General features: G+C 40.3%; 1 protein-coding gene across 25 annotated transcripts in view; it reads left to right on the top strand.

Moving 5' to 3' along the window:
* The window catches only part of OXR1 (oxidation resistance 1), a 258,539-nt gene that overhangs the window by 180,382 nt on the left and 58,896 nt on the right, over nucleotides 1-19,261 (top strand). For 19 of the 25 annotated variants that reach the window (XM_086880659.1, XM_086880635.1, XM_086880646.1 and 16 more), the window contains one exon: nucleotides 17,557-17,639. In XM_086880659.1, coding sequence (XP_086736785.1) covers nucleotides 17,557-17,639 — 83 coding nt within the window. Of the gene's footprint in view, nucleotides 1-1,348; nucleotides 5,114-8,970; nucleotides 9,055-17,556; nucleotides 17,640-19,261 lie in introns of those variants that run through there. The other 6 variants (XM_086880727.1, XM_086880706.1, XM_086880765.1 and 3 more) reach the window with 4 other exon arrangements.

Genomic DNA, 19,261 nt, shown 5'->3' with positions numbered 1-19,261 from the left:
AAATTCATATTTTTTCCAATTATGGGTTTTGCAACCACACAAATGGTAGTGTCTTGACCAGAGGTGGTAGTTTAGAATAGTTAACAAAGGCATGCAGCATCCTCATAGCATTACATGGCAGTCAGTGCCTCCAGAATGACTAAGGGAACTTAAATGGGGCATTTGGTTCAAGCTGCCAGAGTTACATACTTGCCTAGAGGTTGTTTTTATACAAATGAACACTGACTAATTGCCAAATGACTGACACCAGGACTGTCACCTCGGAAAGCATGTACAAACCTCCTTCCTCACAAAACAGAGTGAGGGATTTGTGTTAGTGCCTGGTGCGCTTTTGCCTGCAGCTTGGTCGCACTGCGAATTTGACAAGACATATTGCATGTATGTGCACACATCCTGTACACCAGGAGTGTGAACTGGCCCAGCCCTAAGGAAGTTGAACAGTATGTGCTGGCATTTTGCTGGATTAGTTCCTACAATTTGCACTTATTTTCACAAGCAATAAATCTGAAGAAATGATATCACTACCACTTGCTATGTTTTTATCTTTTTATTCTCCTATGAAATATTTTTATACATAACTATATGTTTAGACTTTGGAAATACTCTTACCCCATTGTGTCCTTTTCTATCTAGCCAAAATGGATCCCTGCTCTCTTTCTCATCTTTTAGGATGCAGCTCAATCAGCTCTGTACCTGCTCTGGTTTAGGATTTAGAGATCTAGCTACAAGACCAGGCTGTGCAATAGATTAGCATAAGGTGTTATTAAATATTACATCATAAATGCAGACATATTCTGCCAGACACTTCTGTAGCTGTGGGTTTGCACATAATACCAATATGAAGACATTTGTGGCACAGTCTGACTTCTCATTTTGAGCTAATATACACTGGCACTGAAGACACAGAGGTTGGCATGAAACTTCCTCTCTCTCTACCTCCCTCTCTTTCTGATCTCCCAACCACTTAGACTCATCTGTTGTTTTGCAACTTGTGCTTCTACAGTTGTGTTGCACACAACTCAAACAGATCTGGAGATCTAACTGAGGATAATAGTTACCTGAAAACAAAATAATAACAAATTAATAAAAAAGGTTTTGTTAGTTTTTACTAAACTAAAATATACTTTTAAATTAATCAGCTTTACAAAACAGTTCATTCACCCACCAAATGAATCCTTGTGTTTACACTTGTAGCATGGGAACAGAAACAAGCAATTAAAGGCAGGTAGGACCAGTTCCTTTTTTTGGAGGGACAGTTTTAAGTGGCTGAGTTACAGAGACACTCTTTTCTCCACTGATATCACAGGCCAGAAGATAAACCCAGAAGAGATATTTATTGCACATTCAGAGATCAAACACAGATTTATTAGTCCTCCCCAGCCAAATCTCGGCTGTTTTCAGACATTTTGAGGACAGAAAGGTAGAATGATCAGTAAAGGTGTTTAAGATCAAGATAAGTGTAAAAAATAATAAACACTGTAGAATCCATTTATATTTGGTTTAGCTTTATGGCAAAAGAGACACACATTGCTTACGTAGAGAGTGTTCATGTTGCTCCTACCAATTAAAAAGGAATGCTTCAAAGCTTTTTGAATGGAAATATAGGCTACAATATTAAGTACCTGTACATTAGATTTTTAAAATGACACAGGACTGAGTCTGGTCAGTTTTCAGAGCAGAGATCTTTGTTAAAAATCTTGCTAGCACAGGTGTGGTACCACTAAGGCATAACCAAGTTGAAACAGCATCTTAAAGCCCATTCTACTGGATATTTGTGTTGATGATAGCTGCTGAAGTATCATAGAATGGTTTGGGATGGAAGGGTTCTTAAAGATAATCTAATTCCAAACCCCCTGTCATGGACAGAGACACCTTCCACTACACCACATTGCTCAAATCTCTGTTCACCCTGGATTGGAATATTTCCAGGGATGAGGCATCCACAATGTCTCTGGGCAACCTGATTCAATGCCTCACCACTCACATAAAAAATTTCTTCCTAATGTATAAACCTGACCTTTTTAAAGCCATTACTCCTTGTAAAAATTCCCTCTCCAACACACTTGTAGGTCCCCTGTAGGTAGTGGAAGGTGCTTTAAGGTCTCCTGACCTACAGTCTTCTTCTCTAGACTGTACCTCAACCCTCTCTATTTTTATAGAACAGGTGCTTCGGCCCTCAGATCATCTTTGTGGCTCTCCTATGGACTGGTTCAAACAGGTCCCTGTCCTCCTTGTGTTGCGGGCCCCAGAGCTGAATGCAGTGCTCCAGGTGGGAAAGCACAGTAGATGGGGAGAATCCCCTCCCTCGACCAGCTGGCCCACTTCTCTTGATGCAGCCCAGGATACAGTTGGCTTTCTGGGCTGCAAGTGTGCATTGCCAGGTCGTGCTGAGCCTCCCATCAGCCAGCTACCCACCAAGTCCTTCTCACCAGTGCTTCTCTCTGCTCAGCCTGTTTTTGTGCTTGGGGTTACCCTGACCCAGGGACAGGACCTCATAATTGATCTGTTGAACTTCAAGAATTTTGTATGGGCCCACTTATCAAAGTCCCTCTGGATGGCAAGTAGTATAGCTCTGACCATATTCTTCACAATGTAATGAGTGTAATATTAATCATTGTATAAGAGCAATGAAATTTCATCAGTAGTTTAGGAGTGTCACATATCTTAAAGAGTACTGTTACTTTTCTGAGCACTGATACCTAAATCTTGATTTCATAGTTAAAACAGTTTAACTGAAGAATTTGTTCTTGCTAAGTGAAAACATTGCTAAATGGCTGCTTTTGAGTATAGACAATGATTTTCAGTACTATGAAAAACAGATTGCAGTAAGAAGTAGTGTTTATATAGTTCAGTTAGATTATTTGTGAGGAAAGCCGGTGAAAGCAGCTAAAATAAATTCATAATTATCAAACATTTACCTTGAATACTTTGTCAAAATGCTTTCTGAACCTGAATTCATAGACTATTACTGCAACATAATGAAAAAACACTACCTCAAGCTGCACCAGGGGTAGTTTAGATTGGATGTCAGGAAAAATTTCCTCATCAAAAGGGTTGTCAAGCCTTGGAACAGGCTGCCTATGGAAGTGGTAGAGTTATCATCCTTAGAGGGTGTGGCACTCAGGGACATGGAGGCACATTGGACACAGTGGACTTGGCAGTGCTGGGTCAACACTTGGACTTGATGATCTAAAGGGTCTTTTCTAACCTGAACAATTTTATGGTTCTATAAATATAAATCTGAAAGAGAAAAAAAAAGCAGCAAAACAAAACAAAACTAAAAAGGACTGTTTCAAACCACAGAAGAAATACATGCAATCAATACAATAGCAGAGGTATGTATGTGCCCGGAATACTGGTGGGAAACTGACCTGGAAATTTCAAATGTGTTGATCACCATGTTTATAAACTCATTTCTCATGCAAAGATGTAATAGATTTTATCTAAAATAGAATCAGCTGGGCAAAGGCCAGTCATAAAAATTTCATGGCAGAAACCCTGTCATAAAATGAAAAGTAATTACACTGCTTAGGGCAAGACATAACTGGTTGGCAGAACTCTATATTCTAAACATCTAGTGGTACTTAGACCATGCAGTGACTCTACAGTTCCAGATTGATTCAGTAGTCTTGGAACAGACAGATTACTCATGCACTCCTACTGGCAGATCCTGGGGAAAGAAAGGAGGAGCTAATTCTGTCAAAATTTTCTTTCAGTGAAAGATTTCATCTGAAAAAAGTCTTGAACATCATTATCTCCTGAGCAAGAACTGATTTGAGTAGTAGAAAGGTTGATTTGAGTGTGCTGTTTAAATCAAGTAATCCTCAGAAATCAGCACTCTAAAATGCTGACGTTAAACTGATTTAATTGAGCAGCTGCTACAAGTGAATGGGAGTTGAAATAGCTCAGCACTTTGTTCAACTGTTCTGCACGTACACAATAGATTTGGCCCAACAAGAACATTTTTTATTAAACAATTCCTTCATTTGCAGCTAGATGCAACATATAATTGTATCATTCATATTAGAATTATAAGCACCTTAGCTAACAGTTCTGTGTTCTCAAGGTTTATGGCACAGGTATAAATATCATTATATGGCTATTTCAGCCTCAATAAGTGCAGAACACATTGTAAGGCAGATCTTAATAATGAGATTTAATGGTATTTCTATTTCTGTGAAACTGTTGGATCATGTTTTGATTAATTTTATTTTTTCAATACTTGAAAAGTTCCAAGAATTACGGGGATGAAGAATGCAAAGGTACAAATGAATACCACAAAACAAATGCATTTTTCAAAAACTAAAGGAAAAAGTGTATACCTATTAAGTTTTGCTGGAAAAGTGACCTAGTCGGTTCAAAGGTTGAGCCGGCTATGGCTGTCGCAAACACTCCAAGGAGAGCACCGGGACACGGCTGGCTGGCACAGGCAGGGATGCTGGCATCCCGCGGCAGGGACACTCGGACAGACGGAAGGCTCGAGAACAGAACAGCAAAACCACACAGTGTCGCGGCTGTTTTACACTTACAGTGGGAAAACATCTTCGTATCCGCGACTGTAAAAAGATTTAAAAGTAAGAGGTTGCCTAGATTTTCACCCGTGCGAATGCTGAGATAGGAGAGTTGAAAGTTCATAGAAAGCATTGCAGCACATGGTTGTAAAGCACCGAGTTTCCACGAAACGTAACCGACTCCCCGAGCCGTGGTGAGTCCATAAAGCTGTACAGGTGGCCGTGCACCTGTCCGGGGCCAGAAGGAAGCGGTGTCCGGGGTGTCGCGGGTGTCGCGGGTGTCGCGCTGACAGAGCGCCCGCCGGCTGTCCCGGCTCCCGCCCGCGGCGGCGGCGCGGTCCCTTTAAAAGGGGGCGGGGCCGCCCCAAAGTTTGCCCAAGTTGCGGCGCGGGCCGGCGACGCGCGGGTCCCGGCCCGGCCATGGCGCCCCCCGGTCGGTAGCGCCGCCATGGACTCGCTGACCGCCCTCACCGGCAAGGGCGGCCGCCTGCTCCGCGGCACCGCCAGCCGCCTCTGGGGCGCCGTGCCCGGCGGCCTCCGCCACGGCCGCTGCCAGGATGGCCGGAGCCGCGGGGAGCCGGGCCCCGCCAAGCGGCTGCCAGGTACCGCTGGGGATGGGGCCGAGGGCGCGGGGCCGGCCGGGGGGTAACGGGCGGCCTGGGCTCCCCGGGCAGCGGGCTCGGCTCCGAGCCTCTTCCGAGCCTTCGTGGAGTGGGAGAGCTTCGGGGGGAAGCGAGAGCGAGCGGGAGCAGCAGGGGAAGAGGGTCCCTTCTCAGGCGGGAGCGGCCCCGCCGTGTCCCGGGCTCGCAGCCCAGCCGGTCAGGGAGACCGACAGCGGCTGGTGCCCCGCTCCCGGGGCGGCTCCCAGCGGCAGTCGGGAGAGGGCGAGAGGGGGAAGGGGGCGCAGGGCGGGCGGGAAGGGCCGGCACATGGGCCGGGACTGGGCACCGCCCGCGCCACGGAGCGGTTGCACCAGGGGTGCGTCTAACAGCAGAAAACCGACTGAACGTCTTCCTGATTTCCGTGGCACAATTCCTACACTTCCTTTACTAACTTCCCCCTCCCGGTATTTTTGCAGACCAGGGTGTAGGAAAGCGCCTGGAGCACAAGCTCCTCGATTGGAGATGGCCTTTGTGTACGAGGTTGTTTCTGCCTCTCAGGCGCTCCTGAGGAGCAGGCAGCGTTACTGGGAGGTAGGCTCGGTGATGCTAAGGGCAGAAGTACCTCTGCCGCTCAGAGGCCGAACAGGTCAGTCAGGAGACAGTAGTAGGTGCAGACTACTGTAGGTGACTCCTTGTCCTGTGCCTGGGAGTAAGAGGGCTGCTGTTGTCACGCCTTTTCTTGGTAATGCTGTTGGTATAGGTATTGTAAGTATCTGTCTGATACTTGTTATAAGTATGTAAGTTATAAGATATAAGTTAGCGCTTATATTGGCAAGAAATACCATGGAAACTGGAGTGTTTATCAGTAAATGCTCACGCACTTGTTTATGTGGAAGGGGAGCACACAGTGAGAACTCTAGAGAGGTAATGCTAGTGATTAGGAGTTATATCATATCATGACATAACTAGTAAGAGCAGCATCATCTAATGATTGCTTGGAAAGAAAAAGGCATGTGAAGTTAAGCTTGTGAAAGTGTTTTGTAATAAAGAGGAGTATACGACGAATAGTGAATATTTTCATATTTTTCCCTATTTTGAGAGGCTCTGTGTGAAGTGGATGAATGAATGTTTGTTATAGTCTCTAGGTGAGGTTGAAGTCAGCTCTCCACTGAAATGAAATACTAAAACGCGTTTATGTCTTTGTTACTGTAGGTTATTTTGGAAGAGTAACATAGTTGTTCTCCTTGAAGGGAAACTAGGTCTGCTACTCAGTGTAGTAGGGAAGGTAATAGGAATGCCCATGCATCCACTCAGATGTAGATGGTGTTTCCTTGTGTGCATTGGGTCACATTTCTTGCACAGCAAGGATAGTTGGTAACTGGCTATATTTACAGTGCCACTCTATTTCATACCCCTCCCTGCAACATACATCTGGAGAGATGGAGACAGTAACTTGTTTTTTAGTGGTTAAATGAAGTACCTTGAATAAGGCCTCTGCAAACAGTTAAGGACTTCTTGACAGAGATTACTTACACTCTTGTGGAACCAAACTGGCAGTAAAATGCTATAGCATCTTCTGGTTATTTAATCTCTTTACAAGTTCTTATGTTCAGCTGTTAGTATAAAGTGTCTCCTGTGATACATTGAGATACATTGGATTTCTTTGAGGGAAAGGCGCTATTTTTCCCCTTCTTCTGAGAGAAAGCGTTAACTTAGACTGCATTGTGATGTTCTGGGGTTTTTTTCCCTCTAGCTTTGAGCAGAAAATTTATTTTTTCAGATGCTTTCATAACATAATGCTTAAAATTTGTGTTAAGGACAAGTTCTAAGATGCAGTGTGAGTTTCTGCATATATGGACTTTAATGTGCCTTTTTCCTCACCTCAGCAAGGCAAGTAGACCTTGGCTCCCCCAGGCTGCCTTGCCCTTTACAGGGTTTCTATCGGTTTGAGGCAAAAGCAAATTCTTTTGACCATACAATTCTTCTCTCAGGCATTTTCCAGGCTTTCACAAACCACCTGTCCCTGGTAATGGGTACTGTGGAAGCTGTAACAATGATTACAATGCTTCATTTGCAATCAAACCTCTGTTTTAATTAGAGATGGGTCCCCTGGCATTAGCTTAAGACTTAATGGCAGATTTGAAATGCTCCAAATGCTTAGTCTCTGGAGTGTTCTGGATCCAGGCCTAGTTATTACTGTAGTTTTTCTTCCCCTCTTACGGGTTTCAGTATTTTTTATTTTTATTTTTTGGTTGGGGTTTTTTTGCATGGTTCATTTGTGACTGTATGTTGTTAAGAGAATAGCACTTCATAAGTTCCTTAAACCCATGTTTCAACTTTGAAACAAAAAACAACATTAGCTTCTACAGTGAAGTATTTAAATTTATGTAATAGTAATAATTTTACCTTTACTGTTTTCATGCTTGTTTTTTTGAACAGTTGGACAGCTTTTCTGTTAGGTTCCTAACTTCAGGGAGGCAAGCCTATTCAAATGTTGTGCTTTAAATCACTTCTTTGGATACATGCAGAACAGTCTATAGTATTTCTTAAGAGGGAGGAAGGGCACACTGCAAGACTGAGTAGTGCCATAGGAGGCTGTAAACCTGTTTATCCGGTTTACACTGTTTGTGTCAGCAGCCTAGTCAGTGAAAAAAACCATAAAGATTTTATGTCTTTTAATAGTTGTGATGGAGAATAAAAATGCAAATATAATCAGAAAGTCAAGAGAAAGCATCTGGCTTTACTAAAGAGACTCTCAATATCAAAGTTACTCTTTTTTTAGAAACGCCTGTAAGGTTTGAAATACAACTTCTAAATAAAATCTATTGATAATTTAGAGGAAGTGCTAATATATATGTCTTCAAGTCTAGATTTACCTAGAAACTTTGGCTAGAACAGTGTCATTTTCTTGATTACTCTTATGTACTGTAGGTGTTAGCATGCTGAAGTTGCGTGTGGTTTTAGTTGCTTTAAGACTCAACTCAAGGCTTTAGGGAATGTGTGATTAAGAATTATCTTTTTCTGCAGAATTAACTTGAATGTTCAGTTTGAGCCTCATCTATACAAACCTTTCACTTAACTGAGCCAACAGCACATCCCGTAGTTCAGTCTGCTGTTTGCTTTGCTGTGTAAGGAGAGTTGACCAGCAGTGAGGGACATGGTTTTGTTTTTTTTGTCACACTGCTGAGGCTCTACATTGAATGTGCTCTTTGGTTTGTGTACCACTGTTAAGGAGAGCTGCTCAGGAACTAGAGGGTCCAGCCATTGCATATGATCTCTGAGGAGGGCTAGAGGGAGCTGGCCTTTAGTGATGCAGAGGGAGACCAAGGCAACTTAGAGGCAATCTAATTATGACCTGCATCTACCTAGAGGGACAACACACTCTTCTCAGTGCTAAGAGATCAAGGAGGAGCAACAGCCATGAGTTTTAGCTTAGGAGGTTCAAATTGGACAGCAGAAAAAAAGCTTCACACAGAGTGGTCCATCACTGGGACAGCTTTAAACTGCCCCAGTTTGATGATGACAATAATTCTACTTCAAACTGGAGGCTGGAGTAAATGCATTCAAGAGGCTTCTCTTCTGGATAACCCTTTGATTCTATGTGGATATACTACCATACATGGAGTCTTATGCTTCTTCCCTTCGAGATATTTTCACCTCACTTCTCTCTGTGGTCGTTTCATGGAGGGAGAAGGTACACTGCACAGGTAGTGCTGACATCCTGCAGTGTGTCTCTCGTTAAATACAGAAGCTAAATAAAAATCAGTGATTCAGAGACTCCTCTCAACCAGTCTGTCAGGGAAGTCTTCTTGCTGCCTTCTATTGAAACTTTTGTTGTTGTTGTTTTTCTCCCTCAGGTTCAACTTGATTGTTCAGTTCTGAACCATGTGGCCTGTGGGCTTATTTACATTTCTTTCATACCAGCTTTGGAGTCTTGATTGGTAAGGTTACCATACACAGTATATCCAGTAAACTGTGTGGCTTGACAGTCCTCTGTACTATGGTCAAGGTGGTAGCAGCAGTACATTAGAAAGATTAATGTGCAGTGCCAACTTCTAATACATTTCTCAAGTCCTGCTGTAAAAGTTATTCTCTTTCTCTTTCTAAAAATCTGTCTTAGAATAAAGCAAATGTAAGAATAAGGCAGGTTATCTTCTCCTTCCATCTTTATTCAGTACCTCATTTTTAAGAAATTACCAGGTGTATGATAAAGTAGGAAAGAGGATTCAAACTGGGGAGACTTCTGTGAGTTTTCTTGTACACACTGTTCCGGATGAAGCACATATGAAATGTACCAACACCCTTTACAAAGACGCTAATGCTTCGCTTTCATGTCTGAAAATAATTCAGTTGGTACAGGCATAAGAAGCAAATGTGATCTTGGAATGTATCAGGCTGGTGACTCAGTCATCTTGTGATATGTTAATGTATGCACAAGCTCTTCTTCAGACTTCTGTGCTACTAGTGTACAGGATTTCTTGAGTATTCCCTTGGTGCATGTGATGTTAAATGATCTCTTACTTCAGGTTATGCTTTGTACTATTGCATCTTTCTCTGCTTTTATTCCTCCAAGCTTTGGAACTTCAGAATTCATTGTGTTTCCTCTTACCTAGCCTTTGCTAGATAAACAAAAGATTGTCCTTTTGAATTTTTCTGCTGATGTGCAATTTAACTGTGTTAAAAACTTCTCCATTGGGATCTCATTAATATACCACTCCATTCTCCTGATTTCTATTTCTCTCACCTCTTCACTGATTTTTTTACATATTTCAAAATTCTTTACTCAGATTTTGCTTTTCAGCAGGATTCTGGTGTATCAAATGTTTAACTGAAGTTTAGTTATCAACTAATCTAGCAAATGACTGAAACTAATTTTTTTTTTTCTGGTATCCTTTGACTGTATTGCATTTTTGTTTTAATGTGTCATGTTGGCTGTGTTTTTATCTTAATTTTTCTGGTGATTTTCCATTTCTAACATTCCAACAGTTTAGAAGGTGACATTACACTGATAACCTGCACACTCATGGCAGCATTTCAGGTGACTACATGTATGAATAATAGTTTTCATCAGTAAGCAACCCACCTTGTGTTATATGTGTAAATCTCCCTCTATCTTGGTTTGGTGGGGTGGCTGTATGTATCTGTATTGCCTACCAGAAAAATGGAAGGAAACTTAGTTGCAGATAACTCAAATTGTAAGTAAGATTGTTTAGCCCTGCTAGAGTAGGGAAGATGACAACTTCAGGCTAGGTTTCTCAGTGCTTTATTTTGGTTTGGAAATTTCCAGAGAAGGAAACTGCACAGCTGCACTGGTCAAATAGGTTGTTTTTTTTGCCTTCTGTCTACTCAGAAGAGCTCTTGTTTCTTCTTTGTCTGTTACGTTTTGTTCTCCTTCTGTATGTCACTGAAGAGACTGGCTCTGTCATCTTGATGCCTCTGGGAAAGCTGTTATAGTCCTTCAAAACCACCTCTGCTTCAGACTGGAGAGGCTCTGTTTTCCTGGCCTCTTCTCACAGTCCCCGACTACCTTGGTGTCCCTTCACTGAAGTAGTTTTGTTTATCTGTGTCTTCCTTGTATTGAATGGGGACAGGGGGAGGGTCACTAGAGCCAGTATTCCAAAAGCAGTCAGAGTGGAAGGATAATAAGTGTTTTCAGTGCTCACAGTAATACAGCTGAGGGTGCTGTTGGCCCCCTTGTTTCCAGGTCATGCTTCTGTTTTGTCTTCTACCTCCCAGGACCCTTGGGGTATTTTTTTCAGCAGAGCTGCTCCTTGGCTGAGCAGTGCCATCAGTCCTTCCTGTGCAGAAGACTCTTGTCCTACTGAATTCCATAGGGTTCCTTTCAGCTTGCTCCCCAGCCTGTCCAGGTCCTGCTGAACGGCAGCCCTGCCATCATTTATGTTGACTGGTCCCCCACAGTTTATCTGCAAACCTAATGCAAGAAACTGAGGGTGTTTGCACCTAATGCAAGGTGCTGAGGGTCTGTGAATGACTTCACATCCACAATAGGTCCCTTTGCATGTGAACAGAGCAGTTGTAGTGTACAAGTCAGCAGGATAAGCTAACTTTGAACTCTTAGAAAGTATAGGTATCATGGGCTTAAGTGTGATAAAGCTAAGTGTAAATTCCTGGAAGATTTGGAAGGGTGTAACTTGATATTGCTGCTGGATGGTCAAACTCCTGATGTGGTATTTTGTAGGCTTGAGTATGTACAACTAAATGGGCTTAAATATCTGAAAAAGGTAGAGAGTTTTTATTGGAAAAGTTGACTTGCTGTATCAATAGTGCAGACAAAATTTTTGCAAGTTTCCTTTAAAAGATGTATTTGGGCTGCAGAGAGATTGTGTAGAAGGTGGCGATTGGAGTTGGGTAGTTTCTAGTGTATTAAAGTGTATACATATATGTTGCAAATGGAACAGGAAGGGAAGCTTACTGTTGATTAACACCTAATGTGGCATAATCTGAAAATTTGGTAAAGTATTGCTGTTTACTTTGAATATGAAATCTTATTTTAGAAGAAAGCCCATGTGATGCACGTACCAGGAGTGTCATGCACAGAGCTGACTTTGTCTCCAAGCCATTTGGAGAAGTGTCCTAAGTTTCCCTTTGATTGTTTTTATTCCTGAAATCATAAATTTAATTATTTCTGCCTACATGCTATGCATCTGACTGGATAGGACAATGTGTGTTAGGGGATCACAAAATGAACTTGGATTGATGCTGTATCTATGTTGCAGGAAAAAGCTATTTTGATGTGTTTGAAGTGATAATGCAACATTAGCAAGGTTTAAGATTCATTCAGCTTGGGGGTTTGCTTGAGAAAAATGTGAACAAAAGCATCATGTGAAGAGCATTGATAAGGATCAAGAGTTTTGAGAGCATGACTTGGAAGGACTGAATCACAGAATAAATAGCAGTTGCTTAGCAAGAAGAGACTAAAGGAGGCATTATGATATTGCCTTGGTCTGGAAACCTACTATTTTGGCTAAAAAAGCTGCAGACTACAAGTATCTTGTAGGCTACTGTTAGAGCCTCTGTTTCTGGTGCCTAAGACATTGGAAGATAACTGAAAATAATATTCCTGTAATTATTGTAAGCATATCTAACTGCAAGAAGGGGAGAAGGGTTAATGAGACAGTTGCTGACTGAAATGTAGTCCCTGCTGTTAAGAGAGTCAGGTCACCAGGTCTTATGGAATATAAAGATTTCCTACTTAAATCTCTTTCATTTCTTTATAAATAGATTATAATGATCTAATTGTTATTGAGCAGAACTAATATAATAAAGATGTAATATCTGTGCTTCCTGTTTTATCAATTAGTGAGTTGTTTCCATGTACTGCTAAATAAAATTGTATTTGAAAATATTTTAGACTACTTTTCTTACTTTGATTCATTATCCCACATGTGCTGTATGTTTAAGATCCTGTGAAAAACTGTGTCCTAGACAAGAATTTGATGAAGTTGCGGCCTTTTCCTTTTTTTTTTTAAAACACCTGTAAATCTGATGCACAAATGTGCAGTTCTTGTTGGGGGGTGGGGCAGTGGATGAATAATCTTTTTCTTGCCTTTTTGATCATAATAAGCTCATTTATGAATTTAAAACAATTTGCAATAATTGTGGATTTGTCCAGCTTTTTTGCTTTTTCTCAGAGGGTACTTGTTTGGTTTATCAATTTATTTCTCTGGAAAAAGTGATTTTTATTTTTATTGCATTGAAAATAATAGACTAGCAGCTGAGAAATATTGCAAGTTGAGATTTAATCTTACTGTGCAGACAAGAAGGGTAAAGGAAAGTGAATACATTTCATTCTAGACAGAGCTTGAAGATCCTCCTAAACCGTTCTTAGCTTGTATCCTTAACTTTACCAGTCCTTAGTGTCAGCAGTCCAAAGGGTGTGCTAAAAGCATCAGTAAACAGCAAACTGAAGGTCTACAATTAAGCTCAGATGACATACTAAGAAATGAGAAATGCCACTCTTGTTATTATAATTTGAGCTAGCAGTGCCACAATATTTTCAGTCAACCAAAACTCAATGGTACATAGGTCACGTATAGGCAGTTTATAGAAGCCCTGTTATAAATGATGGCATTTGACTTTAGTTTTTTTCAGCTGAATGCCACTGACTATTTCATATTTTAATGTCAAAGCTGCCTTATTGATATCTTCCTAAAACATAATGTTTAGAAACCCCCTTTTCCTATTTTGTCTTTATCCAACTTTATCCAACTTACTGTTGGAACAGTAAGTCCTCCTTTTTGTGTTGGATGATCATATGTAATCATTCTTATACTACAGTCATTTAACCTCAAGATTCTGAGAAGGTGCATTTATTTTGAACACTGTGTTCTTCATCTTTTTAGTTCTAGTCTTTTAAATCCTAGCTGAAATATTTTCTTGTCATTTGAAGATCTGGTATGCACTTCTTCATATCAGCATTTCAAGCTGTTGTGGAGGCCTGCACAGTCCTGTGAAAAGGTAGTTGAGAATTAAAACACAAATCCTGATGTAATAAAAAGTCCTCTTTCTGTCTAAAATGGCACAGCTAAGAACTTTGATAACATAGCACTGTAGATCCTATGTTAAACAAGTTACTTGACTCTTGAGGTTGTGTTTAGTGTGGTCAGTGGTGTCAGGTTTTTCTTGGTGTAGTCTGAGAGCATCACTGGCTTGCTGGTGGCCGATGAAGTAGTGATTGTGTGTAACCTAACAAAATGAGTTCCTGTGCAACAGTTACCTGGAAAAGAAGTAAAATGAAAGCCTCAGAGTGACTCTTGTTTGGTCTGAGGACTTTTCAGACTACTGCATTCTGTGCTGGCAGTTGTTTCTGCTTGCATGTGCTTCCTAGAATACTAGGGGCACTGGCATGGCTGAAAGATGCATTTACTTTGCCCTCAAAAATTAATAGCCTGTTCATTTAGTGAGAGATAGAGGCTTTGTAGTGTGTCATCAGGGAGGTTGAATTTGTGTTTCTACTACTCTGACCTATTTTCACAGCTGAAATACATCCTAGTTTTGTTTCTCAGAGGTTAGGTCAAAACTGATGTGTTCTGTATGAGCAGACAGCTCGAGCACTTGGGCTGTGGGCAGAGGTGTGGATTTGGATAGCTTGGCCAGCTGGGTAGTCAGCACACGGAGCTCTGTGTTGCCTGCCTCCATCTCTTGTTGACTCAGGAGATTTACATCGGGTCAGGTTATGAAACACTTGAATCCTGTACCCATCTAGTGAGGGGGAGGTAATGCCTTCACAGACTGAAGGAATGGAAGTGGGCACTGATGGGAAGAATATGATTTACTGCCTTAGGTATGGGAGGGGCGGACATCAAAAAACCCTGCAGATGATAAGCTCCTGGAAAACTTGTGGTAGGAGTTCTCCTGACTTTCCTACAAGGCGCTTTCAACAGGGACCTGCCTTGCTCATCCCTACCCTCTGTTTGATCTTGCTTTCCTGAAGTTGCTAGAGTTCTCTCAAATCTCTGAAGATGGTGAAGGGCTTAGAATGGAAACCATACAAGAAGTGGCTGAGGTCACTTGGTCCATCCAGTTTGCAGAAGAGGAGACCTCATAATGATCTACAGCTTCCTCGAGAAGGAAGGTGGGAGGGACTGTCACTGGTTTCTCTGACTAGTGACAAGGCCCGAGGGAACAGCATGAAGCCATGTCAAGGGAGGTTTAGGCTGGGTATTAAGAAAAGCTTCCTCAATCTGAGAATGACTGGGGCACTGGAACAGTCTCCCCAGGGAAGTGGTTGCAGGACCAAGACTGCCAGAGTTTGGGTAATACTCAGGCACATGATGTGATTCTTGGTGTTGTCCTGGGCATGACCAGGAGCTTGATGTGGTGATCCTTCTGAGTCCCTTCCAACTCTGGATATTTTATAATGATTCTGTGGTTTGAAATCTAAAGCAGCAGGTCCTTCTGCTGTGAAGAATGAATAATTTCCCATTTTTATTTCTGGCATAAGGAACAGTTTTGCAAGTATTTGTGCAAGACTTCATTCTGCTGCTCAGTTACTGGAGAGGGAGAAGATAATTTATCTTGACCTCTTGAGTGACACCTGTCTGCAAGCTCTTCAGACACTTGAACCAGTAAGAAGAAAAAAGAGAGTTAAATTTGGTGTTGAGGAAAAAAACCCGTAAACTACATTAGGCTATATACACCTGAGTTGTGTGTATATATATTTGTAGTGTGGGGCATCTAATGTGGGGGGAGGAGGGAAAGAAGACATCTTGTTCTGCAATAAGGGTTCTCCCTTTATAGATTATTATTAATCTATATAGATTAATATATATAATTACATAGATATAATTATATAAGGCATATATGGGATCCTGGATGAGATAACTCAATTTTCAGTTGCATCCTTGGCCTTTTTCTTAGGATTGTTTGACCCAGACTGCTCTTGAAAGAAAACGATAAGGCTATTGGCAAAGCTTTGATAAGGGCTGAAAAATTTGGAACAGCTACAGTCAAGCAATTGTTAGGTTTTCTGTACCTTGCTGAGGAGGTACCTGTTGTGCTGCAAGGTCAGATAAAAACTTTAGTAACAAAATATTTGACCTAGATGAGGAGAACTTTGGCTGCTGCTAAGCCTACACACAAACTTCTAGTGCATTTTATTGTTACTGATTTAGCTTAATTTCCCTCAGAGACATTTGTACTATGTTTAAACACTGTGAATATAATCAGAAATGAATGCTTCATCTGGATAAGTTTTGAAAATCTGCTATTAGTAAATAAAAGAATTAGTAACTTTTAATGTATTGAATGAAGAAATCAGTGTGCAGAATTAGTGTATAGGTTTTTAGAATTGCTAGAAACTTTTTAAAAGTGGGCTTAGTCATGAATGTCATTCATAGTTACAAAAACTTACCATAATTAATACCATCTATAGATCAATTTTAGGTATGGGTGCATTCTTCCTCAAGCTTTTTTCAGTATATATAAAAGGCTGAATTAGATCAAAGTTTATATCCTTTTTTTATTTATATGAAGAGAATCGCAGGAGATTATTTATGTTGGGTCTGATAGAAATCACTACTTTGTTGTCCTGTGCAGCTTGTCCTATATGTAAGATATACATATGTATAATATGTACAAATGTAAGATATTTCTGAGGTAGGTTTCTTCTTGTGAGGTTATTTTCAAGATTTCATTTTTTTCTTACTCTTTGGCAGAATTTGCTGTGTAGTGTACATTGTGATTTCTCTGCCCTCTATATCTTGATAGTTTGGTTATCCATGTAGAAATTTGGGCATGGGTGTATGAAAGTTGTGCCAATACTTGTCTGGTCTCTTTTCTAGTGTTGGGGTCATGATACTAATTAAATCTAATAGTGCACTAAAGATGCTGTTGGTTTATAGCAATGTTTCTTTAGTACTTCAGGTGAGGCTTAAATGGATTACACTAATTTTTCTATTCTCAATGTAGCCAAGCTAAAGTATTTTTTAAAAATGTGTTTTATAAAATTTCTTGCTTCTATTCAATTTGGCTTGAAATACTTGAATAATTTATGGTAAACAAATTGAATATATAAAAATGGAAGTGTAACTAATCCAACTGTGGCATGAAAACTTAATGTCTCATTCACATAAGTATTTTGGGCTCCTCAATAGCAGATATTTGACTGTTGAAGGTGGAGGCCATGTGTTGGAGGAGATTTATCTAAAAATTCCATGTGTGTATAGATGCAGGTATTAAAACGCTCGCTTTTCTAGAGATGTATGTGCTTTCTGTTGAACCGTATGACTACACTGGTGCATCATGATTATCATAAATATCAAGCCAGTTAGTATAAAATAATTGAGTATAGTGTAGTTGCAAATGGTTGGTTGCTTGGCCTGTGGAACAGGTCATCAAAATACAGTGCCCCAATAAAAAGAACAGTTCTTAATTTGTAATATTTATGTAGAATCTTTAGTGTTTATTTACTAGCTCTAAATATTTGCTACAGACAGGATAATTATGAATTTAATACTAATGCTCTTTATTAAAAAGCTTTAAATACTCTGTATTTATCAAACAGCGACAAAAAAAATCTCCAGTGATAAGATCAAACATGCAGGGACTCTAGAGCATCTCCTCCCAGATGAAAGCAGACTGGAAATGATACAAAATCAATTAAACACAGCAATTCCAGAAATGTTGCTTGCCTGATGGGGTCAGTGTCCTATTTAGTCTTAATTAATCGCTTCCTGGATAGCAGCAAGTACTTCTGCAGTTAGTTGGTTTCCACTTATCGGTTGTTTGTATTGGTCAAATTCTTAGAGCATTGCAGAGGAGTGAAGTCCCTATTTTAGCAGCTGGTGTCTGTTGAAATCAGCAGGAGTAAGCTGTGTAACTGGTGGATTAGATGTCTGCCCACGGGGCTGTAGTCAGCAGCCTGTGACAGTACTGAGAGAGGAAAATGAATTTAACACACGCATTGCCTCAATTTTTTTCAGACGCTGGCCAGAAGAAGACCCCAGACAAGAAAGATGGGCGACGAATGTCTTTCCAAAAACCTAGAGGGACTCTTGAATATTCTGTAAGTTACTGCTTTATTGTTAGAATGTTACTGCAAAGCAAGTATAGGCTAAAAAGTTGCATTACAAAATATAAGCAAAACTGTAATGTGTATTGCCTTTAATGTTAGAATTCTGTGTATCTAATAGTTTAGTTTGACAGAAATTAAATCAGGGAATTAGCTGGTAGTACTAATGCTGTTTTTTTACCTTTCAGTGGTTTTTTTTTCCCTTAGAAATCCCAAGCTAATCAAACTGTTGACTGGTTCACTTTTAGGTAACTAGTTGTAAACAAATAACAATAGTTATATAATTATGTGCAAGTTCTCTGCTTTCAGCATTATTAATAAACTGTTGCTGTCAGGGGAAATAACAGAATAAAGTTGGGAAGGGAAGCTGTATCTTGATAGTGACTTTCTGGTATTCTTCTAATAATTGCTGTAGATCTGTGCCTTTTACTGTAAAACTCTGTTTCTGCATCAGAATCTGAAAATGGAGCCTTTCTCTCCCTGTTCTGTTCTTGAAATGACCCTCAAACTGTGCTGCAGTCAGCTTTCACATTTGTGGTTACTAAGGGAAACAGAAGTGAGAAGTATCTGTCTTGTGTTATGTACTGAAAATATAATTAAGCCTATAAATAATGCTTATAGAGTTGATGTTAAAATAGGGAAAGTCTGCCACAGTTATCTTTGAATGCTTTTGAAGCTGGACATGAGAAATAAAAATGAGAACTTCCTTATGAATAGTCTTTAATTGACCTATTGGTGTTCTCTTACTCCAGGAATAAGAGATATGGGGAAGACTTAACTCTTGTTACGTTAAGCTAAGCTGTGATAATTGCTTAAGTACTGAGAAGGCTGTGATAGTCTTTTGGAGAGACTGAGTATGTGTGTAGTGGAACAAGAAGCATTTCATTAGCGTGGCTTTTATTGGAATCTGAATATAATTCTAGCCTGCTCTAGAGACTTCCTTGAAGCTGAAATTCAAAACAGAAACCCTTGCTGCTTAGGTTCTAGCAGTTGAAGAATGTTAATGTGGCTGTTGTTGATGTTATATTAACCCCATTTGGTCTGAAGTACCTGGAAAAAATGGTCAGGTGTAGCTCTGTATTACTGGCATCCATACTCAGTAAATCCTGTAATTTGGCTCTTCCCACCATGTGAATGCTTTTACTTTGGTACATAACATTCCAGGCAAAGTAAAAGCAACGAGCTTTCCTTTTTTTAACTTGGTGTGTGTTTGTGGCAAGTTGTCATGTACTTCTGCAGGTTTTTGTGTTCCAGTAGGTGGGGTTTTAGATCCAAAAATAGCTTTCTTAATACATACTGAAGTATGCATCACTTCCTTGTGAGTCAAAAAGATGATTCACAGGAATCAAAGGCTTTTTGTCATTAAACTTAGTCCACCTTCTAAAGGAGCCTGTTGCATGTATGGAACATGGTGCATTTCAGCTTCACAAATACTGTATTCTGTCAGATCTTTCTGCAAGTTTCACTCATGAAGCACTTGAGTAGCATCATGTTTGGTTACTATTGTGGGCATATATTTTTATAAAATGCATGGATATAACTTTTAGTATCTGAGCTTATGCTCACTGTAAGAGAAGTCTGGTAGCCGTTGTGGTAATTTGCTACTGTTGTTATTT

The sequence above is a fragment of the Cyanistes caeruleus genome, chromosome 1 (genome assembly GCF_971803275.1).
Source record: "Cyanistes caeruleus chromosome 1, bCyaCae1.hap1.1, whole genome shotgun sequence".
NCBI lineage: Eukaryota > Metazoa > Chordata > Aves > Passeriformes > Paridae > Cyanistes > Cyanistes caeruleus.
This window is presented reverse-complemented; position numbering and strand designations above follow the sequence as displayed.